Genomic DNA, 27,922 nt, shown 5'->3' with positions numbered 1-27,922 from the left:
TTTATTCTTTAATTTGGGGGGTAAAATAGGTATTCTACAATCATTAAAGGGTCAGGCCAAGTCGGTGCACAATAGGCCGGTCTCGGTCGGGCGTTATTCGGTCGGTCTCGGTCGGGCGCCCGACGGTTCAAGTAGCAAAACCGAGACCGACCATTTATAAACAGGCCGGGCTCAAGCCCGACACGTTTAATAAACGGTCCGGGCCGGGCCGGTCTTTAAACGTTCGGTCCCGGTCGGTTTACCCGGTTCGGGCCACAAATTGACACCCCTAGGTATGATTGCAGGTTTTTTTGAATGCTGGTTTTCTCGATTGCAGGTTTTTTTGGATGCAGATTTTTTTTGAATGCAGTTGTTTATTTTCTTATATATATATTTTGAATGTTGTTGTTACTTGTCTAGTAATAGGGTAGGATTGCAGAGCATAATTTCTATTAAGGGTGTTTGAATGGAGGTTTCATCGGGTTATTTTATGATCTTAGCTCACAGTTACTAACAAGTTTTTTTGTGCAGGTAAGGAGTCTTTTTGTGCAAGTTTTTATGGTGGATTCGAACCACCATAACCTAGCATTAACCCATGAGTTCTATCATTTTAAGTTAAAACTCTACACAAAAAATACACAAAAAATTATTAGCACATTAGAGGCTAAAAAATCAATAAAAATGCTTAAAATTATCTAACCTACAAGCTTTTCATCATACATTAGAGATTTATTTCAATTAAACAAAACTCATATTCCAATGATAAGAATGACCAATCAATCTTTCCCTCCAGTTTGTGTGTGCTATGCAGGGTAATCAGCAGTTACTAAACTAAGTAGTAGCCATAGACCACAGGGGTAACTGATGCACAAACTTCAGAGTAGAATATTTTGGCAAGTGTAGAAACTTGGCAAGCTAATGCACCAAATAATTGAAACTGATACTTTTATACTTTGATCTCTTGCAAGCTAATGCGTCCTTGAAACTGGTACTTTGATACCTTGATCTCTTGCAAGCTATGCAAGCTAATGCACCAAACAATTGAAACTTGACGAGTTAATGCACCAAAAACACAACATAATTGATACTTTGGTCTCTTGCAAACTTAGAAACTAGTGACTACATTGAAACTTGGCAAGCTATGCACCAAATAATGCGCCGTTTGGCTTGACCATTTGACTACAGTTAATAATCACTAGGTTGTTGACATTATTTAACCCAAATAACCATTAATTGGATGTAGTACATGTTACATGTCTACCTGACATCCAATCAATTCTTTGCATATTATTGGGGACTACAAAAATAACAAAAAAGTGGTGAAGGAAATGAGAAGGGGTTTACCTGTAGCCGATTGGTGTGGAAAAGATCTCTACTATACAGATAGAGCTTCAGTGCGGAGGAGTACTCTAACCCAGGAAAAATGGAGAGTATCAACGACTCTCTTCGTGAGCAGGGAGAGAGAGATTGACTCAACCCTGCCACTGTTTACTTTGCCTTCGTGAGAGAGTGACCTTGGCTGGGAGCAGAAAGACCTCCGTGAGTAGAGCACCCTGCAACCTTCGTGAGCAGAAACCCGCTGGGGTTTGTCCTTTTCCTTCGTGAGCTGAGAGAGGTGTGTGTGTGTGTGTGTGTGTGTGTGTGTGTGTGTGTGTGAGAGAGAGAGAGAGAGAGAGAGAGAGAGAGAGAGAGAGAGGGGTGAGAGGAGTTTCCTTCGTGAACAAGGAGAGGTGTGAGAGAGAGAAAGACAGTGAGAGGGGTGAGACAGTCTTCTTCATGCGGAGAGAACGATGTGACAGAGGCAATGAGAGGGGCGAGAGAAGGCAAAATAGCGGGAGTTTCTTTAGGTTTTGATTCAAATCTAATATCTCTGGTCCGGTTTGGTTCAAATGAGTGGATCGATTCATTCAAGCTTAAAATCGGGTTTTGTTTGAGTTTGGTTTTTAACTCAATCTTGGCCGTTCGCTTAAAGTAATGCCACATGTCGTCTTCTGCAAGTAACAAAACAAGAAAAACAGAGATAAAGCAAAACAGAGGATTTTTATCCATGAAAAGAGAGGCTCAACGATATATCAGGGATATATTAGGGAGGGGATTGGCCTACTTTTTCATTTTTTTTATTTATGGATAAAAAATACTACCTGCTTGTGCAATCATTAATTATATATATATATATATATATGTTTAAACAAACACATGTAAGTAGGTGATTTTTTTTTTTGAATAATTTATAAGAAAAAAATACTACCTAGTCTTGACGCTCAACGTGCAAATATAGAGAGGGTGAAATGATGGCTCCACCTTTGAGTTTATGCCTCCTTATTGGGCTGGTGTTGATGCAAAAGTCTCACATATTATTATAATAAAAGGAAAGGGATAGGTATGCTGCCGATATCAAGTATGCTAGCAGATAGCACCAATAGGAACACATGATGGAGTATCATTCAGGAAGGATATGAGGGTCATTTCAGAAAAAGGGAAGAGAGAGATAGACATAATGGGTGCTAGCATACATGATATCGGCGGCATACTCAACCTTTTCCCTATAATAAATAAAAGGAAAGTGTTTTTTCCTGGGAAATGTGATTCCTACATATGCACGAAAACCAATAAACATACATGAGAAAATAGCATTCACATGAATGTTATTTTCCATTTCATGGGGGCAAATTAATCATTTCATCCACATATCTCTAGGCACAGAGGCCACACTTCCACACAAAAAGGTAAATCAGACAAAGTCCAAACAAACTGGCAGTTTGAAAATCACTAGTGAAACATAGGCACCGTTTGACAATGTTGCTAAAAACGCATTTCTACATTTTTCTATTCCTAGAAATGGAGAAACGGAGTAAAAAACGTTTGATAATCTTATTTTGTTTCACCCGTTTTCAAAAATGTAACTAGGAATTTATGAAACTTTATGTTATAAGAAACAGCCGTGACAAAATAAGTATAACTTGTTTCATCGTTTCTAGAAACAATTGAAGGCAACAAATTGTGGATTTGTGCCCAATGAAAAAGCTCGAAAGTGAGAAGTTCACGCTTCTCTTCTCAAGCTCAAAAGTGGACTCCACAGCTCTGCAACTTGATGAACAACAAGACTCCCTCTGCAACTCTCGTGAACCCTCTGCAACTCGTAATCAGGATTCCTTTCGGTCCCACCTTTACAAGGCAAATTATCGATCTCCTTAGAGGAAGATTTCAAGCAATCTTCCATCTGCAACTAAATATCAAACTCTATGGCCTTCTTCAAGCCCTTGCAACCAGGGTTCTCACATTTCCTCGAACGGTAACACCAACAGATCTCAACAGAGACAACGGTGTGATAAAGAATACAAGAAACCCTAGACTGTAGGGGAAAGGGGACTCTCGGAAGGCAGTGGAATGAGATACTAGAAGAGAGGGAAGGATTTGGGAGAGGGATTGGAAAATGTAAGAGAAATAGGAGAAGGTGTAAGAGAAAAGGACCAAGATGAGAATAAGAATATCTAGGGTCGCTAAGGGTGAGTACTTGCAGAGAAGAGTATTGGAGGTAGAGCTATTGGGGTTTGTGGAGGAAGAATTTCTCTTGTTAGGCTTCTAAGAAAGTGAGGATGATGATGAAGAAGAAGAAGAGGTGGGCATGGCGGTGACAAAAGAGAGAGGGTGGAGCATGTTATCAAGCAACAATGTGTGCATAGAAACGTGAAACAAGAAATAGGTTTATCAAACACCCAAAAATCCATTTCTGTTCTTAGAAACATGAAAATTCGTTTCTGCTGTTCCTAGACACAAAAACAGTAGAAACGGTACCATAGAGTCTCACCTTATTCAAGTTTTTTTTTTTTTAAGAATACCTGATTTAAGCCGGGAATACATTATAAATTTGTGATTCCGATCATGCCAACTACTTTTTTCAGCAACTAGAGAACCATCGACAAAGATCTCAGTTAGAATTTGAGAAATTTTCAATTCACTGACTCTTTCTCTTTTGATTTGGATTGAATTCAACCCCTGACCATGGTACACTTTCCAAGGATGGAATTTACATGGCCCTTTCCTTTCCAATTTTCCACTCCAAAGTTCCCAACCCCACAAACCAATGCCCCGTTTGGTTGTCGGCAAGGGTGGGGGAAGAGGGAAACCTTCCTAACCCAAACATCCAAATCCCCCACAAATTTACCATGTTCCTGGGAAAGTTATCAAGGATTCCCACCCCATTACTATCCCGATAAACAAATGGGACCTAATCGGTTTGTCTCTCAATGTTCTGTTCTACACATTACTTTCTTATTCTTGAACATGGACAAAATTACACTAATGCGAAAGAGTCCAGATCACGTCATCAAACGAGAATCATTCTCTTACAGTATCTGATCCACAGATAAAATCTATTCAATCTCTCTCATCTTACAACAGTTTTTTACATTAATTGGATTCCAAGTGTGGATCAAACACCCACGATCCTACCAGATCGGAACTCTATTGTGAACACTTTAGGTAAATCGAAAAGACTGGAAAGTGAGGCTATTACAATCAACATAAAATGGACAATATCTAAGCATTGTTTACAAGTTAACAAAGGCAACGGGTTTATATTTCATGCCAGCAGATGCCTCCTCTGCAACCTCTTGAGACGGTACTGGAACTCGAATGGGCCAGAGAAACTGCCATGACATCTACCAGAAGAGCTAGCATTAGCAATAGGAGGGAAGAAGCCGCAGAGATAATGAAAAGAAAAAGGATAGAAAATCTTCCAAACTTGAAGGGAGACAACACGCCTACCTCCTCCAGAGACTTCAATATCAACACATTTGCAGCCCAGACGTAGTTCCATTTGGATGCAATCATATCTGAGACCCTCATCATCTCCCAACCAAGCACACACACACACACACACACCCAAGAACGATGGTGTGAAATATGAAGTTAATGGCGATGGGACGAAATGAATGAAGTGGGGGTAGCTCTTCAATGGGTACTTCTGATGTGTATATCTCTGTTGGTGGCCTGCCTGGGGGCTGGGGCACATCTAGGCTGGGGCACATTTAGATGTGCCCAAGGTGTGACCCCACGTCGCCATGTACATGTACTCTGCTTCTCCTTTCTTTATTTTGAATTGAAGATTTTTTTGTTTATATCTCTGCTCAAGTGGTCGTAACCCCTGACACACTTCCATGCATCATCATCATCTCTCTCTCTGTCTGATATGTGCATGGCCCAGGCCTGCTAAAGAAATGGTTCATCATTCATGGTGGTTTCCAAGTATTGCCCCTCATACCTCTTTTTTTTTTTCTTAAATATCATATAGCCCACCATCACAATTGGATGGCTCATGGTGTCCTAATTTAGAGGTTGCGTTAGGCCTGCACAAATTAATGGTTCAAGTAGATAAACATTGTTTATATTGGACTGTCGGAAAAGATCTGCCTTAAGTCCTACACAATTAGTTGTCGAAACAGGCATATCTAGTATCTATTGAAAAGATCTGGACTCCCTACTCCAAAGAAGGAAACAAGGGACCATTTAAAAATTGAAGATTGAAAGCAGCAGTAAAGCAATGCAAAGATTGAACGCCTAGAATCTCGATATTTCCCATAAATGAATGTGACAGTCTGTACACTGAGTTAGACTTTAGGAGAGTAGTTACAAGGCACAGACAGCAAATACCGAGTAAATGAGACCCAATTCTTTCATTTCCTGTTGATATTTATGAGAGATTTACAGAGGCATGGTGACCCAGCTATCCTTTCCCCTTTCTGGTTGTAATGGCCTTCTATGAAGAACTGAAAATTAAACAAGAAAATAAATTAAGAATAAAATTGAACAATCAAGCCTACACTAAAGCCCTCCCCAGCTCTCCCCCATCTCTTCCTCTGCCAGTCCCCATCCATCCATCCATCCATCCTCCAGCCTTATTCAGTTTAAACTTCGTCCCTCCCACATAAGCCGATGGGCACATCTATCTTCTGCGCCATCTCCAGTAATGTAAGCACCTTTTCTGTTATCCTTTCCTAAAAGGCAGCTCCTCCAAAAGGATAAAGCCAGCCTTGGGTAAACAATACAAAACTTTCTAATTCCACGGAGCTTGCCTTTTATAGCCAACCGGATATGATTCCAACCCACCCTCTGGTTCCCTCCGCCTGATTCCCACCCTTGAATTCAGAGCCAGTGAGGCAGACCTCATCTGCTCCTCCACAGACCCACCCTGCCCCTGAACAAACAGCTCCCTCAAACCCCCTGATTCCCTGCTTTCACTGCCCTCAACCATCATAACACCGGAATTGAGATCAAAGCCAGATTGTGATGGCCCAACCCCATTCAAACCTGATGGCATGCTTGTCATGCTTGTATAGAAAGACCCTCGAGCATAGGAAGATGGATCAGTTGCCGGGGAGCCCATTATCTGCAGTAAAACAGGGGCCCCTCTAGAATCTACCATGTATGGGATATCACCAGGTCCATACACTGCTGGGGTGACAGAAATGGAGGACCCTGCTGTCATGCCACTGTACCCAAACAACCGAGAAGGTGAGGCAGTTTGAGCAATTGCTGGGGATGCCATCACACCACCACCAGATCTTGTCATGCCAGTCTCCATCAAGGATTCACCAATCTGCCCATTTGGAATGAAGGAACAAGTTTGAGGGATACAATCCTTTAGGTTGACGTCCACTCTCTTCCCCATGATCGAAATGAAACGATCATCCACCTTAAAACCTCCATGTCCATTCATGTCTTCACAAGGTGATTTACCAAGCCTTCGCTGGTCATAAGTATCATCGAAGAAATATGAACTGTCATTCAAATCAATGTTTCTCACTAAAGGCTGCCTTGATGATGAGGAGGAGGCAGGGGATGGACTTCGATGGCCATTTCTGTGGTGATGATGAAACTGGCCTTCTGTCCTTGAATCGGACAAAGGAGCATCTTCATTGTCACCAGAACGATTAAGGTCTAACTTAAGCCTCTCTGCTCTTCTTGAACTCACCTCGACAGAAGATTCCCCAGAAGGAAGACTCGAGGACTCGGGGTTATGTTTTGCTAAAGCCAGATCAGTGACAGCATCATCATCAGCCCCATCCACATTCAGATCGATATCAAGGACATCTTGTCTGTACTTGGAACTATGGCTGCTCCCCTCAACTGAGAGAGTCTTCTCACCATCTGGAGTCTTGCGAGGAGCTGGGGGACGGAAAGCGCTGGTTACAGCAGAGCCCTTCCATCCCAAAGTCCCCTCAAAATGCAAAGGAGCCGCAGGAATTGTAGTAGCTGCTGCTGCTTTTGTTGTGGCAACAGCAATGGGGGCAGAGTTGGGAGTTGGTGGGCTAGCCATTTCCTCTGAGCAGACATCCTCATTAAGATCAAAACCATATGGGCTCCTTCCACTGTTACCTGCTGGTTCTTGAGCAGCCTCAGTCACTTGGGAGGACTCTACGTCTTGCATACGCTTCTCTGGTTTGGTGTCAACATCTTTTGAACTCGTTAAATTCTCATCCTCCTTTGGAGAAGAGGCCACAGAAGAGAGATTTCGTTCGGTTGGCACATTATGTAGTGGCCCTGTCATGAGTTGGTCTTGCTCATCATTTATGGAATCAGGACTATCAGGCTGAATGACTCCACCTTCAGAATTTTTCTCAGAAGAGGAGCTGCAGAATGGTTCTCTATTATCCACTACCTCTCTCTCCACTTCTTTAGCAACTTGCCGAGCCAATTCTAAGGCATCATCCATTCCATACTCAAGTTCCATTTCTGATTCCCTTTTTTCAATCTTTCCAGAGGTTTTTGTATCCCTCTTCAATTTCGGGACATCAGCAGGGATTGCCATTTCCTCTCTTCTGCATACTTTTGAACTAGACTCACCAGCAAGATATTTAACATTGGATACTTCTCTAACATCTTCAATCCTGCAAAAGGAAGTCTCCAGGCTCTCTGCCTTCCGCAATGTATGCCTGTCACTAGGTAAGTCCTGCAAACTATTAGAAAGACACTCATCACCTTGACCTGTAGTCTTGAAATCTTCTGTGCTACCGGAGTGCTTTACCAACCCATCATCAACAGACACACCCTTTACCTCAGAAACCAGTGTTTCTTCAGCAGTAGGTTCCGTCACAGATTGCAGATGATTAGCAGTTGACAAAATACATTTTGGCCCCAAAGAGGTAGAAACAGAATCAGATTCAGATTCCTCCCTACCAGATATGTCTTGGCTACCTTTCTCCCCAACTCTTTCTTTCCCATCCTCGGTGGTATCTTTCAGGTCTAAAATATCTGAGGACTTGCCCTCGGTATTAACTTTCAGCATAACTGGAGAACTGCATGTACCAGTGCAGGCTGTTTTTTCCGCAGGATGTAAAGAGGATTCTTCCGCACTAGATTGACCTTCCAGAGCATACACTCGAAATCCATCCTGATCTACCTGGTTCGAAGGTATAAGAGACGTATGCTGATTAGCAGATACATGGAACTTTGCATCTTCAACACTACGAGAATGAGAACCAATGGAGTTTTGTGAGTGCTGAAATTCACCACCAGAAGGCTCTATCAAATGCTTATCCTCATCACCGCTTCCTATCAAAGGAGAAACAGTATCCGACTGTTCTGGGCATCCACTCTCGGCAGTTCCTTTTGCACTAGCTGTAACCTCAGCCTCCAGGCATGCCCCACCTTTCTCAATATCTTGGTGATCTGCATCCTCATCCCTTACCTGGTTCCAACCTTCAAATAGAGCTCTTGCCCTATCTTGAATCCTTGTGTTCTTGTGACCAAAAAGATCCTTCAAAGTCACACTGATGCCAGAAGAAATTAATCTCTCCTTGTCTTTGGGCAGTTTCTCAATTGCTGCTAAGAGTGAAGTGACTGACTCTTCAGCAAAACTATCGTTCATTTCATCACTACATTTGTGCACCTCCTGAAGCCAACGGTCAAGGAAGCGGAGTCCATCTAACTGAACAAAACGATCAAGGCAGTCCTTACTCTCTGTTGCTGTTAAGGTACTTGCAACAGTGGACCACTGTCTTCCTGCCTCCCTGACATTCTTCAGAACAGAATCTTTCTCCTCCTGCATTATGGAGACTAGCTCTTCAACTCTAGCAAGGGCAGTGAGCCCATCCTTAATCTCAGTCAAGGTAAAGAAGTCTTCGAGCTTCATATTGTTTCACAAATAGGCAGAGTACCTCCAAGTTTGCAGTCCTTGTAGCATGCTAAAACTACTTCTTCAGTTCACTTTGTTGTTTATAACGAGGGAGGTATGTCGTGTTGTGACACCAAGACCCAGGTGGTTCTCTGCAACATATGACGTTGTAAGCTGGATGAACACAGTTGGTTTATGATTAAACAATACAATAAATATAATGTATGATTAGAGCATAAAAGGGTGTACACAAATCGGATTTCTTAGCAAAGAATAGTCAGTCAGTGTTGTGTGGATGGATGATGTGGCCAGTCCGAACTTCCCATCTGATAGGAAAATGTTTATTGTGAGGGTTTTACTGACACATGCTCTGCACTACTTGGTGAACAATGTGCATTGAAATAAAACCTTGGTCTTGTAGTATGGTACATGGTATTAAAACTTGGTTGGAGGTGACAAAAAGTGAAAAGTACAGGGAAAAGGTGGATAAAAGCAGTTGCCACAACTACAAGATATATATTGGCACATACAGATGACTTTGGAGCATAGCTTGAGTTTTAAGGCAATCCTATAACATGTAATGTGCCAGGGTGCATCTCAACAAATAGCCAAGAAAACAATATTTTTTTAATTTGGTGTCTCCACTACTCAAAGTTGGAATTGGGATAAATTTTAAACCAGAAGGATCAGATCATTAGACCCCGCTTCAATGAGGATAAAAAACTGGGCAGCACCATTTGAAGTGCCCTTTCTCAGAAATAGTGAGATCAAAGACAATAAAAAGAAAGACGGAAAGGCTGGATTCCAAGAAAGATTCTCTGTTTGTGCCATGACAGAGTACAATGAAGAAGAGGAAGAACCCAAACTTCATAACATAGTTTTGGGTTAATCAAATAAAAGGGTGATCAATCAAATTCAAACCTTCTTGTTCTATTGGCTTGATATTTTTCAAGAGTCAGAACGATGCAACAACACCAATCCATTACTGGGCTCCTAAACTTGACTACTTTTTTGTGCATTTTTTAGTCACTGACCAGGTTTTGGGTTTTCTTTGCTTTCCTTCTTTATAAGCAATCAGGCAACACATTTTTTCCTTCCAAAAGGAATAAACCAAAAGTGTAAATTGGGATTACTGTTTTCATGTTTAAATCCATACTTAGCATATACTCAGAAATGAAGGAAACTTTTTTTTTTTTAAATGAAAGAAAGTGATTCAGAAAACAGAAAGCCATTAGAATAGTCATTTGAATAGAGAGAGAGAGAGAGAGAGAGAGAGAGAGAGAGAGAGAGAGAAGGCATCGGGAGATTCAGTAAAAATACCTTGGCCACTACAACCTTCTTAGATTAGAATTGAGGAGCTTCAAAATAATATGTTGGTGACTGTGTTCACAGCATGAGTTCTGATGATCACTCGATTTCTGTATATCATATAAACAGCAGCAGTGAGGCTACAGCAAACCATACAGCCAAATTATGTTTTATAAGTCACTGCAAAGTAAATTAGATATTTACTCAAAAGAAATATACCAAAAATTTCTTTCCCAGGTATTCAATTAATAGAGTACAAAGCAACTGGTTTCAAGGTATTATCACAATCACATGTCACAATTATTTTGGTCAGAAATTGATTTAAACATAAAAGTTGTTATTAAACAAATCTGGAACTAGTGAAAACTGAAGTATTTGACCTTACCCTTCAAAGTATATTCGATAGATACTCAAAAGTGTGGGAATGCTAGTCAAAACGATAAAGGAACTCTGTCTGAACTATGATGTGGTTTAGAAGTGTCCATCTGAATTCTGAAGCTTGTCCAATGTTTGGTAAAGCATACACTATAGCCTTTGGAAGGAATGTGCTAAAGGATAGGAAGATATTGTTTCCTCTCCTAGGAGCTCATGGTCATTGCCCAGTAAGGTAGCTGAAATTATCAAAAGTTCATCTACGCAAATCGTACGCATAAGGTGAACACCAGAGATTCAAAGCAGCCAAAATAAAAGAAAGTTCACAAGCATCCTGAAAGTAATCAAGCTAATATAACAGACTGAGCTTCAATTATGGGAAGAAAAACTTATAGAGAGGCTAGATAACCACTTGTCACTTTTACCAGCACAATCAATGAAGGAACTATATATCTTCACATGAGAGATGTACTAACATGTTAAATGCACTTCCTTAGAGAAAACTGTGGGATGTCAGACAATATCAGTGTTCATAACCCCAACTATCATGAGTAAACAAAATTAATGACAGTATACATAATGGGGAAGAGTGTGGTTATTTCGCCCACCTATGTGTCTGAGTGCAGCCCCCACACTTCCGGACAGAATTTTCACGGAGTCAATGGTTTGCAGCTATAGCTGCAGGTGTAGGGATGATTACCTTCAGTGGTTGATTGGGAATGTAATCGTACTAAAAAATAAAGATAAGAGATCGAGTGAGATGCCTTGCGATCAATATAGAGTTCATGAGGGGATACTCGATACACACCAACTCGGAGTTAGTCATGTGGACATGCCCTGTCTAGTTTGACCCAGTTTTATTGGTGGGGCCATCCTTCATTCAAACAAACAAAAGGCAAGAGTGCAGAGCAGGACCGCATATCACAGCACATCATGGTCATGACTTCAATCTCAACATGGTTACGAGCAACCAGATGCCATGTGCCTACCTACCCCACTACAAAGAAGGAAAGACATCAAGATCGTCTGATGCTCTCTTAATCCCACATCGAAATTGATGAAGACCCGGGTTCGAATACCCTATTCGGTTTGCTTATGGACCCACACAAACAATCAAACCCACTTATAAACAAACAGTGGCAGTATTGTAATTAGTGGAAGGTTACCCACAAGAGACTAGACAATTAAAGGACAGGAAATGTATGAATGAAAAGGGGCAGTTTTGGAATGATAAATGAAATATGGATAGAAAGTGATAATGGAACAAGTGAAGGGTAAAATAGGAAAAGGGGTTGAAAAGGGTTTTAATAACCAAAGGACTGAAAGAATCGTCTTCAACCTTCCATCAAGAGCCAAGGCTGTAAAACCAGAACCCTTCTAATCGACTCCACTGCCTAAGCAAGTCTTCACAGCTCAAGAAAATTTGCAGACAGGTTCGTATTCTCCCTTGGGCCTTGGTACTAAATCCAAGCCTCAATGACGCCAAATAGCAAGCATTAGTCACATATTAAGGCTCTGAATTTCTCCAGGCAGTGAGCAGGAACCAGATCTGAAAGTCAGTTCCATTCTGAAAGTGATACTCCAAGGTTTCGGTCACCTACAAGGTGACAACCTTTGCTTGCAATCTCAGGTTCAAGAAACTCTGGTTCTCTCCAAACAAAACCCAACTCTTTCATTCAAGTCTCAAATCTGTCTTTTAATCGGTATCAGCATACATATAAACAAGGAAAACCCCTCTACATAATCTAAAATAGAAATAGAAACATATCAACTAGGAAACTACCAACTTACCTTCCTATGTATCCTACTCAAAATAAAAGACTATCTAATAATTTCCCAAAAAATTAACCTTCCTAAAATCCTACTAGATTCCATAAAATCAATTAGATCCTACTAGATTCCAAAAATCAATTAGACCTGGTTCTTGGTCTAGGTTCCCAAACAGGTTTGGGTCGATCCATAGAAGTGCTCTTGCATCAGAAAGGAGAGGGAGCAACGTTGCAAATATAGTAGGAGGGCTCACCATGTTCATTTACAAGGTTCTTTACATTTCCCGCGCATTGCATGGGGGACTTAATAGCGTTAGATATAAGTTAAAGTGTACGTTTTTTCCCCTTTAGAAGGAAAAAAAACAGCAATGTGTATTAAACGGTTACATGAACCGAATACCTTTTTTACCACATCTATGAACTCAAAAAAGAAAAACATGTTTTAATCCGGGGAAAATGGGAACGTGCGATTTAACTAAAAGTGGTTGAAACAGACTGGGGACCATTTTAGTGCCCAAGTTTGGACAAATCCAGCTGAAACTCGGCTAAGTTGACTCAATATCAGCAGCATGGTTCAAAAATCGGCGAAATCTCACCAAAATCTTGGATATTTCAGGGTTTTTTTTTTTCCCCACCAAAATGAAACTGCATACAAAACACAAAAGTACACAATTTCGGTCATCTCACCAAAATTTCGATCCAAAAAAAATGCAATATTTCGTCAAAATTTCAGTCATCTTGTAGTTTCGCTAATTTCGGCCATTACCCCACAAAATGGCCAAGAAAAACACATTGAAAAAGTATACTGTTTCGGCAAAATTTCAGTGGTTTCGCTGAAACGAAACAAGTTCTTGAACCTTGGTCAACAGTCATCAATCCAATCCGACTCAAACCCTAAATCCTTGGTCAATAGGCTTAAGTCATAAAAGATAACTCTATACCAAAATGAAAAAGTATACACATGATATAATTTGCGTCATAGAGAATACTACATCAAGAAAAAAGTAGTTGGAGTGGCATTAGAGATGGTGGTAGTAATAGTAGAAGAAATCTAGATGTAGGAAAACCCAAGCAATGAAGAGATGCAAAGGTCTTAAAGATAACCAAGCAGCCGGTTTACCATAAATAATCAAATTACAAAATGACCAAAATTAGATATCATAAAAAAACTATAATAAAGGAAAAAAAAAATGCTAAAAATGACCAAAATATGACAAATAGATACTTTCACCAGAAAAGAAAATAGATTCATGGATATTTACTACTACTTTTTAGTTGTATTCATACAGAAGCTAATACGTCTAATCACAACAGTGGTTGGCTTAAGGCTGGGAATAGTTACATTACATAAAGTTTAAAAACAAAGAAAGAAACAGGTTAAAAATATTGTTTTCGGCTTCAGATCACCCCCAAATTAACATCTTAAAAAGCCTTCCCAGTATGCTGCATGTTGATTACATATGTAGAACATTTCATCAGCAACAAGGAAATCAATCAAAAGAAATAACAGAAGGAACTATACAACATTAGGAATGCGATGAGGCGGCGTCAAGAACTCAAAACATGAAAAACTCAGTAAAACAGATATCATCCCATTATTTTGGAATTAGGATCACATTTGAAGTATTCAATAACATGTAACAAATATTCTTCAAATGACATATACAATATAGCATCATATTTACAAATAAATAGTTTAGGACAATAAAAAGACCATTAGAAAGCACGTTATATACTTATACCTGTTGCAGCAATAAACAAAGTTTAAGGTCCACCAGCCATACCCAACATAACTTTTTTATTTTTATTTTATAAACCTTATATTTACCACTTATGGATGCACCTGCAGCGGGTTTAATACGGTAATCAACAAAGAGCAGCCCAAGGAAAAAAAAAACATATTCTTAGTCTGCTCAATGTATCCTCATTTCATTTTCCACAATATCTTCTCTCAAGACTGGCCAGAATGAATGTTGAAATTTTCAACACCCTGACTAGTGGAGGAACTGTATGTTAATTTGTAAGGTCTTTAAAAGTGTTAGAATTGGCTTCCTAAGAAAAAAACTACCAAGTGCTTCAATAACAATAGCAGTAATACCTTCATAGTTCATACTCTTTCAAAGCTATAATAAAAATAAAGTACTTATGAAAAACAATATGAAAAATTATGCCGAGAAATAATCATACATGTATTTAAGCCAAACAATGTTGTTATAAATAATAAGGTAATCCAAGCCTATTGAATAATCGATTTTATTCTAAAAAGAGTCCTCAAGCAATCAACATTAAGGGTTAGTTCAAAGGATATCCCCACAATTAACCTAGTGATCAATAAAATAAAACTTTCCACTCTAAGGTGTTGGTGTTAGTAACCTATTTGTGTCATTTTATAAGAATCAGCCTGGGTGCATGCATGTCAGGATACAGAAATAACACATCTATCAACATTAACTTAAAGGGCTGGTTCAGTCAAAACCAACAAATAAAAGATATCTCAAAAAACCTTAGCAGTAACAATATGAATGGACTATGAAAACGGTAGCAATAAAACTGTTTTAGAGACTCTCATAAGCTGTAGACTAATTGAAGAAAGTACTCTTATGGACGAATAAGCCTTATGCAGATGGATCGTCAAACAGCAAAACCAAAAGATACATCTACTTTTGCCTACTAATGTAAGTCATCAACTTTGGCCATCTATGAAAGCAAACATGTTACATGTCTCAACTAACATGTAAATCACAAAAACTTGCTTATGGCAACAGGGATCAATTCATGTATATCATGTTTTTCCTTTTTCAGTTGCATTCCATCTTTCAGATATGGCCAATCAACGAACATTGAAATCAGCAAAAACAGAATGGAGGATATAAATTAAAATGAGAACTGTTCTACAATGTAAAGAAAATTCCAAGCATGTACAACATATACTAATAATAATATAAATCACAATCTTGATGGCAACATTGATAGTTTGAAATGTAGAGAAATAAGAGGATCTAAAATTAAATGATAACCAAGTAGCCAAAGCCCAAATGCTAAGCAATTTTAAAGAGACACACAGAATGAATCCATCAAGACTACATAACAAGGTTACAATGACAAATGGTCGATGAATGATAAAAAAATATTTCCACTCAAAGGCAATTGAAGCAGCATGTGGAAGTATCATTGCATGAACTTCGCAAATTTTAGATAACTCCATATTAAAAAAAATTCAATCTTCATAAACATCTCAGCTTAATATATGGTATTAATCGCATGCAAGACAATCATTATGTCACTAACTGCAACATGAACCATTCCCAGCATAAGAAATGCACCAGTTAAGCAGATATTAAGTAACTAAAGCTGTGATTCCAATAAAAAAGAAAGGAAAAGGCTGTTGATAGTTATAAACTTACCGGTAGAAACTGACAAATCTATCGATACGGCATGATTTAATCTTCCTCCGCCAAGTACCCGATGAAGAATATGCAATTTCTGAAAGCATCAAAAGCAGAAGTAAAAATTAACAACGTATAATGTGACCAAAACTCCAAATATTAAAATCTATGATTTGATAAACCGAATTAAACTGAGAAAAAACATCTGAATTGCTGCCTAATCAAAATTTTAGTAAAAATGAAAACTAATCAATCCATGTATAACACAGAAGCCCAATAAAAATAAACGGTGCAAGGAAACAAAGAGACCGTTTCCAAATAGAAACTCAAAATTCCAATACAGAAGACAGAGCCTCGAAAATTCAAATTGAGATCACTACAAGAAAAGCTACTGAAGGAAAACAGAAAACCCTAGTTGATGATTTCCTCGAGGTTGAGTGGGTCAAATACATAAGAGAACAGAGTATCAAACCCAAAAATCCCCATTAATGCAAAAAAGAAGAATATTGAACATGCGTCGAAGACGGTCCTAAAAATGGCAAATGAAAATTAAAAACCAGCTTCATGAAGCATAAAGGCATAATTGGCAAAGAGAGGAGGTGAAAGTTACCTTGTTTTGGAGATAGTCTGAAACCCTAGCCCTTACGCATAGATTCCAAGGCATGAGCTTAACCTCAAAACCTCCACCATCGCCAAACTTCCTCACCCTTCCCCTCTTCCCGCCTTTCAGTTTCTCTTTTTCCCCCCTTCTCTCTCTTCTCACAGAACCCTCGCTCTCTGTGGGCTTTCGAACCAAAGAGCAACGTTTCTTCTTCGTTTTCCCCCTTTTCCCTTTTTTCTCTTCTTTTTTTTTTTTTTTTTTTTTTTTTTTTTTTTTTATTTTTAAGTCTCTTTAAGGCTTAATGATTGAAAACGAAGGAGGAGACAAGGACACGGTGTTACCGACTTCCTCACTGTCAGATTAGAACTCAATTCAGAGTCAGTCGGACGTCCGTACCAATGGGCCCTGAAGATACCAATCCAATGGATTTAAGGATCGATGGTGACTTCCTTAAATAGTTACACTAACTTTTCAGTTCTAGTGGCAGAGGACACGTGCCACTCTCACGCCAACAGCTGTGATGACGGCACCTGTCACCTGAGATCTGACTGCGGCTCTAACTCGAACCTTTCCTGAGCCGACCGGATTCGACCAGTCTGGAGACTGATGACCGGCCACTAATTACATTTATTTATACTGTTAAAATGATATCTGCCCGCATGGTAGACAACGGGGCATGGAGGGACCATTCCCCCCCCCCCCCAACCCCTTCTTCAACATTCTCTATTGGGAAAACTACAAGATTTTCCATTATTGGTTTTACTTTGTAAAATTTTTCACTTTGGGTTTAAATTTACGAAACTAACCAATTTTAGGTTTGAGTTTACAAAACTACCCAATACAGTATTCCACCTTCAATCATGCACATTATTTGACTGTTTTACCCCCACCTCCCCTTCCCAATCACGTCCACCCCAAGCTCACTTTGTGTCGTCGGGTTTTCAGAGCTACATAACGATTGCAGTGGACATTTCTCTCCGTGGACTGCCCTCTACCTCCACCAGCCTCTGTTGATCGCTCATTTCATTATGACTGACCACCATCGACAAGAATCAATAAACTGCTACCGAAGATCGACCTTTGTTGGCAAAACCAACCTCTCCACGATCTCGGCTAGCAACTAACTCCATTGCCAACACCAACCTGCCCTTCCTTACTGCAATTGAATCCACCCCAGGAACTCCACCCAACCCTTCCTCTCTTTCTTCTTCTTCTTCTTCCTGCAACACCACCTCTGTTCCTTTCCCGCTTCCCCATCCGACCATCCCTACGGACCTCCACCTCCGTATTGGCTCCTTGCGACTTCCCGACCGGCTAGGAAATCAACCCTTTCGCTATTTTATCCGAACTAATCCGACGGCAGATTTCTTCTCCACCTCTTTGACATCTTTTTTCTCGATCATTGTTAAAAAAATCGGATAAAAGTCAGTAGGATTACATGAGTCAAATCAAAATCTACCAAGCTCCCTTTCCACTTCTACCTAATCTGTTAATGGGAAAAGAAGGAGAAAAAAGCTCAATGGAGATTGAGTGGAAGTGGGGCTTGGTTGGAGAAAAAACTGTGTGTCTTCATTTCGGTTGGAAAGCTGTGAATTCATTTAATCATGCTATCTAAACTAAGCAGTCATCCTCTCCCCAAAAACAATCAATTGACCCAGTGCCCAAACATTTTTTTTGTCTGATCCCATTTTTCCTTTGGTGCAGCTGATTCCGACGAAGACGGACTGATTTTAATCAGAATCAATGGAGATTAATCCAGTGCCCACCATCGAGTTTTGAAACATTGCTCTCGATTTCCGATTAGCCCAAAAAAAGAAAAAAAAATTAACTCATTGACCATTTGAACCACAAGTTTTCACGATCTTGTTTCTGATGCTTCAGCTTGGATTTCTTTGGCTTTGTATCCAGATCTTATTTCTGTCGTCGAGGACAACCGAATCAGGGGGCAGGGGTAGGGTTGCCAGAAGGAGAAGAAGACTGGACGAGTAGGGTCCTAGGGCGGGAGGAAGAATACGACCACCGATCCCCTTCATTGTCTTCAAGGGTAAAACCATCTAAAAAACAAGGGATGAACACTGTAATGACTACTTTTGTACAGCTAAACTCAACTTTGGGTAATTTTGTTAAACCAAACAATGAATGGATAATTTAGTAAAAGAAAACCCAAAAATTTGTAATTTTGTAATTTTCTCTTCTCTATATAATAGGTTTACATGCACCAATCGTGACACGAGAGGTGAGGAGGAAAGAGTGGGTAGTGTTTGGGGTGTCAATGGTCTGGGCTGGTTTGGGTTCTTTAAAACCCTAGCCCAGTCCTTCGGTGAGATGGGATATCTCATTCCAAGCCTAGTCTTTTGGGGCTCAATCCAATTCAGCACGGCCCTAAATGACCCCAATTGGACTAGGCTGGGTAAGGATTTAGTCTTTATGGCTTTGATTCATAGAAAAAATAAAAAATAAAAAATAGTGAATGATGTAAGTTGGTGATTAAAAAATAAAATATGTGCTGAGTGACGTATGTCAGTGATTAGAAAACAAAGAATATGAAGCCTGAGAGCTGTATTTATTTATGGATTTCCTATTAACACCTGTATGTCAAAATGCTTATAATTTTACTTTTTTACCCTTTTAGTATAATATATAATTTTTTTCCCAGTGTTGTACCCAAAAAAAAATTCCTAATGAGAGTAATGGAATCATTTCACAAGTATTTTCAAAAAATGTATATGACAATAACACATTTTGATAATAAAATAATGATATGTCACTTTCAAATTATTTTTTATATCAATCTTAAATAATTGAAAAAAAAGATAATGGACAATTAAAAGATGGTGTCAAATTCTAAACACACCTATATTGATGTCATTAAGACACTTCTGTTATTATTTATCGAAATAAAAGATACTCCCTTTATGGGCCGAGGCCAAACTCAGCTTAGCATTGGACCTATAAATACCAACTCAAGCCCTATCTAGGCCCACGACAGGATCGGGATGGGCTTAGGTTGAGTCAAATTAATAACCTTACAGATGTAAGAGGATGTAACAAAGCACGTCCACACTGTCAATGTGAGAATCTTCTTACCATAATACAAATGGATTGCAACGTTGTATGCCAAAGTTTAGATTTTCTCATGTCTCATCCTGTCTCTAATGTCAAAACCCCCAAATAAATAGATGGGTGAACGGTGAACATATTAATCAATGCCCCTTATTATCTCTGACAATTTTCAAAGAAAGGGCATACTACCATGAATCACCAAAGTTGGAAAGTGCCTATTTGCGTGTTTGTGTTGAAAGTCCAGTAATCGCTAGCCTAAGTCCAGGGAGATGTCTCTTGTTCAATTCTCCCTTACCCCGTCACACCTTCACCCTTGACCACCCTTTCTTGAGTTGGGATGCCAACCCCTAGTAGCCTAAAAACTATAGGCTCTTTGATAGAATCTGACCAATATTTTTTTGTCATGTTCAAGAAGTAGGGAACATTGGGCTCTACCTGTTTACACAATTTTGTCCATTTAAGAATATGACATCCTTATGTGTGTGTGTGTGTGAGAGAGAGAGAGAGAGAGAGACCTTACAAAATAGCAGGGAAAGAAATACCTATAATATGACTTGTTAGTGCGGATGTCCGGAAGATCTTGGGATGCCTTCTCTTGAAGGGAATTATTTTTTTATTTTTTTTTAAATGAAAAGGGAGGAGGAATAAAATGATATATTATATTTTCATATCCTTTACCCCCTTCTTCTAATCATAGAAGGTGGGATGAATCCCAAACCTTGCTCCAATCAATTGAGGCCTATACCAGCTGTACTAATTGGCACATTCAGTTAACTTCAGTTAAAACCAAGGATGGTTACAATAATTTTTTTTAGTATTTGGATTGGAAAATTCCAATGCATGTGACTAAATTCTAATTATTTTTACTTAAAATATGATGCATTTAGCATCTTTATGATAAATGAAAAGCACAATAACATGGGTTGAAAAGATGTCATGGAGAATATATGAAAGCTAGTGATGTTTACCGACTTGAATAGTAGTACTTAGATCCTCACCCCTACCTAATCATTAGATGAAATATTTAGATCATATCAAAAAACAAGTTGGACCAAACCAAATCAGAAATCAAGATTCGCAGGGCCCACTAGGATTGTGTTGGTTTGGTCCACCTTGTTAAGGTTTAGTGTTTTTCCCATTTTGCTCATCCATTTAAAAGAAGAAAAAAAAAATTTAGAGAACCTACTGGTCCAATCACATCAATAGGTTTGGTTAGGTTGCTGACCTGGCCCTGCCATTGCTTGTAGAAAATATCACCTGGGTTAGGGAAGAGGAAGAAGAATGATAGTTTGAACATATGAATAACAAAAAAATGAATAAAGGTAAAGTAGCTTGAAGAAGAAAAGAAGCACCAAAAATTAATTTGAGTGTGAAGTATAATGATTAAAAATCAATCGTGATGATACCTTGAATAAGAATAATTTAGGAATGAAATAAATTTTAGGAGTTTTCATTACAAAGAGAAAATTATAGGAGATGGAATAAAAATTATTTTCTACTATTTCTTTTCTATCTAATTCATGATATTGATATCTATGGGTAATATGGTCAAATAATAATATCTCACTATCATACTTATCATCTCAAGAGGAGTTTGGTTGTTTCCAAATCACTTTCAAATTGTTGTGTCACAAACTCAAATGGTCTTGTCGATAGCTATTGTGCACACCTAGAATGGACTAGTGCGATAGCCGCTTAGGTTTATTGAGGTTTAGGTTTTGAACCTCAATTCCGCATATGGTATTACTTTCTCCCCCTTGTGTTCCCCTCCCTCCCATACAAAAAGCGAAGAAGTTAGGATTGGCTAGCTCACAAACTTATTTTGGGGGAGACAAGAAAAATTCCATCACGTTGGAACTTATTAGGTTAGTCCTCTATTAACACTAAAGTTGACTATATATTCGTAATCTAGAATGTGTTTTGAAACCCAACTTTTCTCCATTATCTTGATTTTGAATGTGTTTTAGATTCAGAATTTTTCTAAAATGCATATGAAACGCTTTTTTTGAATTTATAGAAACAAAACCCGGATCACCTACCTATAGTCTTATAAATATATCCCACCACTTGCGATTAAAAGTGTGAAGAAAAATATTTACTGAAACAAAAAGACATGTGTCATCACCTAACTATATGCGAAGCATATACTCATATACATATTAGGCACCAACAACATGGATAAGACTAAGATTTTCAGATCCCGGGTTAAGTTGACTAGGATTCGGTTGAGGCTTTGATTGAGCCCGACCCATCTCAACTTTTAGATATAAATATATAAGGGAAAATAATCCTAAAATGCAGCACGGTTCTTACATCTAGACACAGTGAAAGAAGAAATGATTGCCCCACCCCTCGTACACCCCTCATACAAAGCGAAAATCTCACTCCTTATGATACTTCTACTAATACTCCCACACTGCCTTATGTGTGCCATTGGCGATTAGGAAAAGAGAGTCCCACGGATAGGCTGATGAGGTACACACCAACAAGTGCAACCAATGAAAGGACACATGGGAGCATCTTCAACATGAGGCAGCACAATCTTTTCGCACCCACTGTATTTAGGCATAGAAACACATTAGCGAGTAGTGTTCTTTCTTACAAATAATTATGGGAAAAAAACGCATACTGGTCCAGTTCGCTACACCCTCCCAAAGGACCTGTGAAATGACCCTACCACCCTATGTGTTCTCAAGTGGATATCCTGTACACTTCTTTATAGAAGAGCGTAAGGAACACAACAAATCGGCATTCTTCATCCTACATTTTAGAGAGTTTAGAAATGGATAGGGAGTTAATTTCCTACGTGAAGAAAAAAAATCAAGATATCCAAGATTCTCTATTGTAACCCACACTTTATTTTTTCCTTTTGAATAAGAAATTCAATACTAAGAGAAAATGGATCTCCAGCAACAATGATCGGCGAGAGAGAAATTGATCCAACGCATTGTGACACAGATGAAGAAGACTCCTGCCCTTAGTTCGATGTACTCCGGTTCTCACCACAAACAAGGGCAGCCCTAGAGCATGAAAGACGAAGTAAACTGAGCTTAGAAGTCACTTTCCTGCTGGAATCGCTAAGCCACTAACTGCAACAACAGTAGGAATTTCTCTAAAGCCATAGACGCTGTCAATAGGGGAAGGACTTTGATCTACAACCTCCTGCCCTTAAAGCCCGAGGATTATACGAATGGACGGACTTGCCCAAGGTGGAAAAGCGAAGGGGTAGACAACAATATGCACATTCCTTGAAAAATTTATACAAGAAGAAATTACAAAAACCTTTCAAAAGAGATAGAACCCCAAATCAGATGAATAGAATGAGAATTAAATGTCCATTTCTTGAAATCACACTCCATCCATATATGGCTAATAGTCACGTTGGAGGCTAGTTTCTCCAAGACGTCACAAAACCCATTCGTATCTTATATCCTCTTAAATCTAAGAAAGACCCACTTGAGAAACCATAAAAAATCGAGATTCAAAAATACTATACCAAACACTCATCCTCTAACCATCGGCCAAATATAATTCCAACAAGGAATGAACTACATATTTAAAGATGTAAATGAATAGTCAAAAATTCATATCCAGTTTAATTTTGTATCCTTTCAAGGGAATCTATATCCGAAAAAATCATTTTCCAGAAACAACCCAACACCATAATATCCGATCTGAATATACAAGTACTAAACATTCATTCAGTCTGTTCTTTTGCTTGCCCAATACCCCTAATCTTTGGCCATATACGGCTTCCTTAAAATTTCTAAGCTGGCCAGGAAAAACACAAAAAAAGAATAAAACAATGCCACAACAATAATTAAAGAAAACATGAAGTACAGGGTTTTGAAAACAGGAATCGGTCCCAAGAACTCTAGAATCGTTCAGGAGAATCTTGGTGAGAATGTTTCATTTCTGAACAGGAAATCTGAATCGGTTCTGGCCGATTCCAATACGATTCAACAATTTTTGAAACCCTGGCGAAGTAGGACAAAACCATCCTGTACACTTAAAAAAGGTGATACTAAAGCTGGCGATAGTTGCCCAGCAGTTTCAACAGAGAGATGCTGCCCTGCGTCATTGCTCTTTCCCCTGCCATTGATTTCTTTCCACCTCTGCTTCCCTGTCATTCAAAAGGCAAGTTAACTCCTTTGCCACTGGTTATACTTTATGCAAACACTATCCACAGAAAAAAGAAAAAAAGAGACTATAAAACATCTTAAGATACATCTGTTTAAAAATGTAAACAAGGAAAGCTTGGCAAACGCTTCTCTTTTGCAGCAAGAAACCATAACAATCACAAGGAATCAGACCCAAGGACCATCATTACAGTCCATAAAGTGCATGACACAAGCCAATCAATCCAAACCAATTGTTTGGAAACATCTTCAATGGCACACCTAAGCCAAAATAGAAATTTGAAGAAGAAAACCAAGAATCCTAGTAGAAATGAATATAAAACTTGAATGTCCTCATGAAAATTTGGTTCATACGCTCAGTAAATGGTTACTGGCAACTGCAAACATATAGATAGATAACCCATATACCATGTTGAATCCAATTTTTTTCTCTTCCCTCCCCTCCCCCTCCCTTTGTGTTAGGGAAGGAGGAATTACGCCGTTAAAACTTAAAAGTGTAGAAACCACATTGCAAAACGTGTTTGATGGGGACATCAAAGTGCACAGGCGCAAGAAGAAGAAGAAGTTGTGGCTAGAAGAATAGAAAGAAGAAGATCTTGTGGGCCCCAAGCTCGATCCAGATTTTAGAAGATCTTAGAAAATTTTAGAAGATCTTGTGGGTCCCAAGATCGATCCAGATTTTAGAAGATCTTAGAAGATTTTAGAAGATTTTGTGGACCCCACCAAATCTTATTTGATTCTAGTACTTTGCTTTAAATCTAGTGATATTTGATTGTCTTACACAATTAGGAAACTAGGATTTCTTTATATTGATCTATTAGGTAGTTTTTATTTCATGCAATTGAGTTTCTAAGTATCTTTTTATTTTTGGAAGTTTATTCTATTTAAGTGTAAGGCCATTGGCCATTGTTTATTTTCAATTAATGAAGAATACTGAAGGCAAAACAGCCCTAAATCCCTCCCCCACGATTTCTCTTTCTCTCCTCTCTCCCTCTTCTCATCTCTCACTCTCGGCCTCACTGTTTCACGCCATCTCTCTCTCTCTCGGTTCTCTCTTCTCTCTCCACTCTTCTCTCTTCTCTCGTCTCGCCTCCCTCTCTTTTGCCATTCTTTTTCTGCTGCTGTTTTTCTATTCTTTGAGGACTGAACTGCTGCTGTCCTATTTTTTTCTTTTAATGTTGGACTGTTGTGGCTGATCTCCTTCCAAAGAATGGGTGACGGTTGGCTATACCTGCTGTCCGTGAGTTGCTAAGAGCCCCAACACCATTCTCCAAGCTACATCGACAATACTGAGGATCTCTGCACAACCATCTGGACTTGTCTTCATCAACTAAAGGTGGACTGCATCTCTTTATTTTTGGAGGACCTTGATTTCTTCTCTTCTCCTCAGATCGGGACAGCAGCATGGTAAAACATTAAACTAAACCCTCCCCACCTCCATCAATCCCTATTATATATTGCAACCCATTAACATTGAAATCAGCCTTTGCCCTTTGTTTATGCCTATTTTCTTACCCGCTGTTTTAAATCGTTTCGTCATTGTTATATCTCCAAAAGAAACCCTGCTGATTTTCTATTTTAGTTGGTTGCTAGAGGACATTGATTGTTTGCATATCTAATTTGGGTGTCTAGATTGATTTGTGTTGAACCTAACACTCGTATGTCGTTTGTTCCCTTCCCCATGTCCCCACTTGAAACTTAAGTAAGAATTTATGTGTTTTTCTGTCTAGATTATTATTGCTTTTGGCTACTTTGTTTATTAGTCTCATTTTATCTTGCATGCTTAATCTTGTTTGCTGAGCTTCTTTTTGTCCTCTATACCTAAGCCCCTTGAGTTGACCCTACCTAGTTAGTTAATCTTGTAGGAGACCTAGTCACCTAGGAACCCCCCACATCAGTGTTTCACAAAAACGGGCAGGATTTCAGGCTCTGCTGCATTGGCAGGCCAAAGGACCAGTTCATTTACCATTTGAATCAAATGATCCAGACAGTTGCTTACTAGGTTTAGATTAGATATCCTAGGTATTATGATATATAAAATATTGGTCCAGATTTCTCAGGACCAGCAGGTCTGGAGAGGTATCTCTTGGCTGGCAGCCCAGGAGTTAATGAGTTGTGAAATTAAATTGCAACTGTCCATGTAAAAATCTCTCCATTCTCCCGCTTGCTCTTTCCGGCAAACTCACCCAAAATTCACCATTAAACCTAAAATCAAGTCTTGAACTTTAAAAAATATGCAAGTCCTGATCTCTGCTGGAGAAACTCTATTGAATCTTAAAAACCATGGTGAATACCCTTCTTTAAGACTGGTCTTAAACTTCATGAACCACGAAACCTTGAAGCCTCTCTCCAGATAAACCACTAATAAAATCCATAAACCTCAAAGGCTTAAACTAAGAAATCTAGACCCTAAAACATTAAATCAACCCCAATATAATTGGAGATATGCAGCAGTGCTGTCCAATAATGCCATTCAATAGATACATCTCTCGACCTGCCACTTCCAAAAACCTTTTGGCAAGTAATATAAATGTCCTTTTTATTTCAGAAAAATTGGCAGTGTGGGGGCTTTCAAGCAATGGAGGAATCTAATAGTATTCATTAATTTTGTCATTTTGAACTCATTTGAATGGTCTTTCGCAACTGATGCCGCAAGTTAATGCCAGTCAATAGATACATCATTTTGAACTCATTTGAATGGTCTTTCACAACTGATGCTGCAAGTTGAGAACGATACAAGACATACATCCAAATAATTGGGTGGTCCAACTGTGAAGTTCAAACTATGCAATTAGACCATTCAGACCACCCCAAACAGATTAATATGATCGTTCCACAGCCGGTGGTTCTGTCCAATCCGACAGTCATTAAATACAAAAATTCAAACCACTTCCAGGAATCATAGCTTGTCAAGTCCAATTTCTTAGTTGACTCAGGGCCCTTAGGAATCAAGTCGACTCAAGGAGTCAAATAGTCAACTCAGGGTAGTCATGTAAATTAGATTTTTTTTTAATAAATTTTTAAATAGTAATAATATAGTTCGTTTTTCCACAATGGAGCGATGAAATATTTTTCCATAGCAGAACTTGACAATGTCTAGTTCTCAAGTCACTTTCGTTGTTGCTTCTTTCATAGCTTAATATTGAATCACTTACCATAGTAATAACAAAGGAAGTTGGTGGAGAAGCAACAACATCAAATTTTGTTGTTTTGTTAGAGTCCCTCAAACTTGAGGCGAACTCATTCAAATTTCTGAGTTGCCTTGGTCGAGTTGACACATGGGGAGTTGACATGTTGACTCAACTCCTACTGCCTAAGAATTGGACTCAACTCAGCCCATGAGTTGAGAGACTGTTGTATTCCATAACATTATCCTTGAAAACAGCCTCTCCTGCAAAGCAGTGGGCAAGGTTGCGACATATGCCCTCCCACCCTGCAGTAGCGGAAGCCTTTTGAACTGGGTTGCTCTTTTTGTATTCCAGAACTTTATCAAGAAGGATACTGGTCACTACAAGTAAAAGAGTAGCTTAACAAACAATCAATAAGAAAAAAGATGGCTCACCTTTCGTTTGTCATCGTCTTGCAAATCCAAATTACTGACATCCTTCAATAACAAGGAAGGTGGAGGCCCCAGTCTCCTGGTAAGCAGAAAAAATTAGATTAGCACCATCAGGAAAAATGGTCCACGCATCTTGAAGTAAAACACAACCAGTTATCTAGCCAGTGCATTTGTACAAAACCATCAATGGACCATCAACCTATCATAAGCCAGTAAGCCACACACTAACCTCCTAGGTTTCTCCCAATCTGAAGGTCTGCTAGAAAAATGTTTCACTTCAGCCTTTGGAATCTGTAGATGGGAAAAAAGAAAAATTAATAACCAGATAAAAGTACATGGCAGGTAACGTTTCTTACACTAGAAAATAAATTTGTTCTGAGTGTTCAGTTATATATGATTCATGTCATTCCTTCATACTGTATGGGTATCAAATCTTTTTAGCCAACCAAGGGCACCATGTCCAGCAGTGAGCAATGAAAGAAGCCACTCTGGGTACCAAAAATATATCACAGCTGTGTCTATCAAGAATCAGAGCAAGTATGATGTTTCCAAACTATCTTCTCTTTGTCATGTATCAAGGCAAAGTTCTGAAGTTTAAATTTGGTTGGTTCTTTTTTTTTTTTTTTTTTTT

General features: G+C 39.0%; 2 protein-coding genes, 1 long non-coding RNA gene and 1 pseudogene across 5 annotated transcripts in view; all 4 read right to left on the bottom strand.

Annotated features, from left to right (window-relative positions):
• Positions 1-3,019: 3,019 nt before the first annotated feature.
• Positions 3,020-3,636, bottom strand: LOC122084847 (annotated as a pseudogene).
• A 665-nt stretch (positions 3,637-4,301) lies between these two features.
• LOC122083463 lies at positions 4,302-5,220 on the bottom strand. The gene is made up of 2 exons (XR_006141656.1): positions 4,747-5,220; positions 4,302-4,640 (listed from the first exon to the last, which is right to left on the bottom strand). It is a non-coding gene; the product is annotated as an uncharacterized LOC122083463 (long non-coding RNA).
• A 310-nt stretch (positions 5,221-5,530) lies between these two features.
• LOC122084384 lies at positions 5,531-16,777 on the bottom strand. 3 transcript variants are annotated; one of them, XM_042652604.1, is made up of 5 exons: positions 16,540-16,777; positions 15,948-16,026; positions 10,788-11,013; positions 10,415-10,512; positions 5,531-9,246 (listed from the first exon to the last, which is right to left on the bottom strand). In XM_042652604.1, exon 5 carries the CDS (start codon positions 9,110-9,112, stop codon positions 6,035-6,037), a length of 3,078 nt encoding a protein of 1,025 aa, XP_042508538.1. In that variant the 5' UTR covers positions 9,113-9,246; positions 10,415-10,512; positions 10,788-11,013; positions 15,948-16,026; positions 16,540-16,777; the 3' UTR covers positions 5,531-6,034. The 3 variants fall into 3 exon arrangements, with proteins under 3 accessions (XP_042508538.1, XP_042508536.1, XP_042508537.1); XM_042652602.1 differs by lacking the exon at positions 10,788-11,013; XM_042652603.1 differs by lacking the exons at positions 15,948-16,026; positions 16,540-16,777 and having other exon boundaries at positions 10,788-11,016.
• Positions 16,778-23,182: 6,405 nt separating this feature from the next.
• The window catches only part of LOC122084401 (kinesin-like protein KIN-6), a 21,400-nt gene continuing 16,660 nt past the window's right edge, over positions 23,183-27,922 (bottom strand). Inside the window, exons 17-19 of the mRNA XM_042652624.1 lie at positions 27,521-27,582; positions 27,295-27,370; positions 23,183-23,716 (exon numbers count right to left, since the gene is read on the bottom strand). Of these exons, the coding sequence (XP_042508558.1) occupies positions 23,618-23,716; positions 27,295-27,370; positions 27,521-27,582 (237 nt within the window). The 3' untranslated portion in view covers positions 23,183-23,617. The remainder of the gene's footprint in view (positions 23,717-27,294; positions 27,371-27,520; positions 27,583-27,922) is intronic.

Source organism: Macadamia integrifolia, chromosome 7, assembly GCF_013358625.1.
Source record: "Macadamia integrifolia cultivar HAES 741 chromosome 7, SCU_Mint_v3, whole genome shotgun sequence".
Classification (NCBI taxonomy): domain Eukaryota; kingdom Viridiplantae; phylum Streptophyta; class Magnoliopsida; order Proteales; family Proteaceae; genus Macadamia; species Macadamia integrifolia.
The sequence above is the reverse complement of the archived record's forward strand: the minus strand, read 5'-3'. Positions and strand labels throughout refer to the sequence as shown.

Bases quoted from the DNA above. Each gene is read 5' to 3' on its own strand.
- LOC122084384 (XM_042652604.1), bottom strand. From the start codon at position 9,112: ATGAAGCTCGAAGACTTCTTTACCTTGACTGAGATTAAGGATGGGCTC.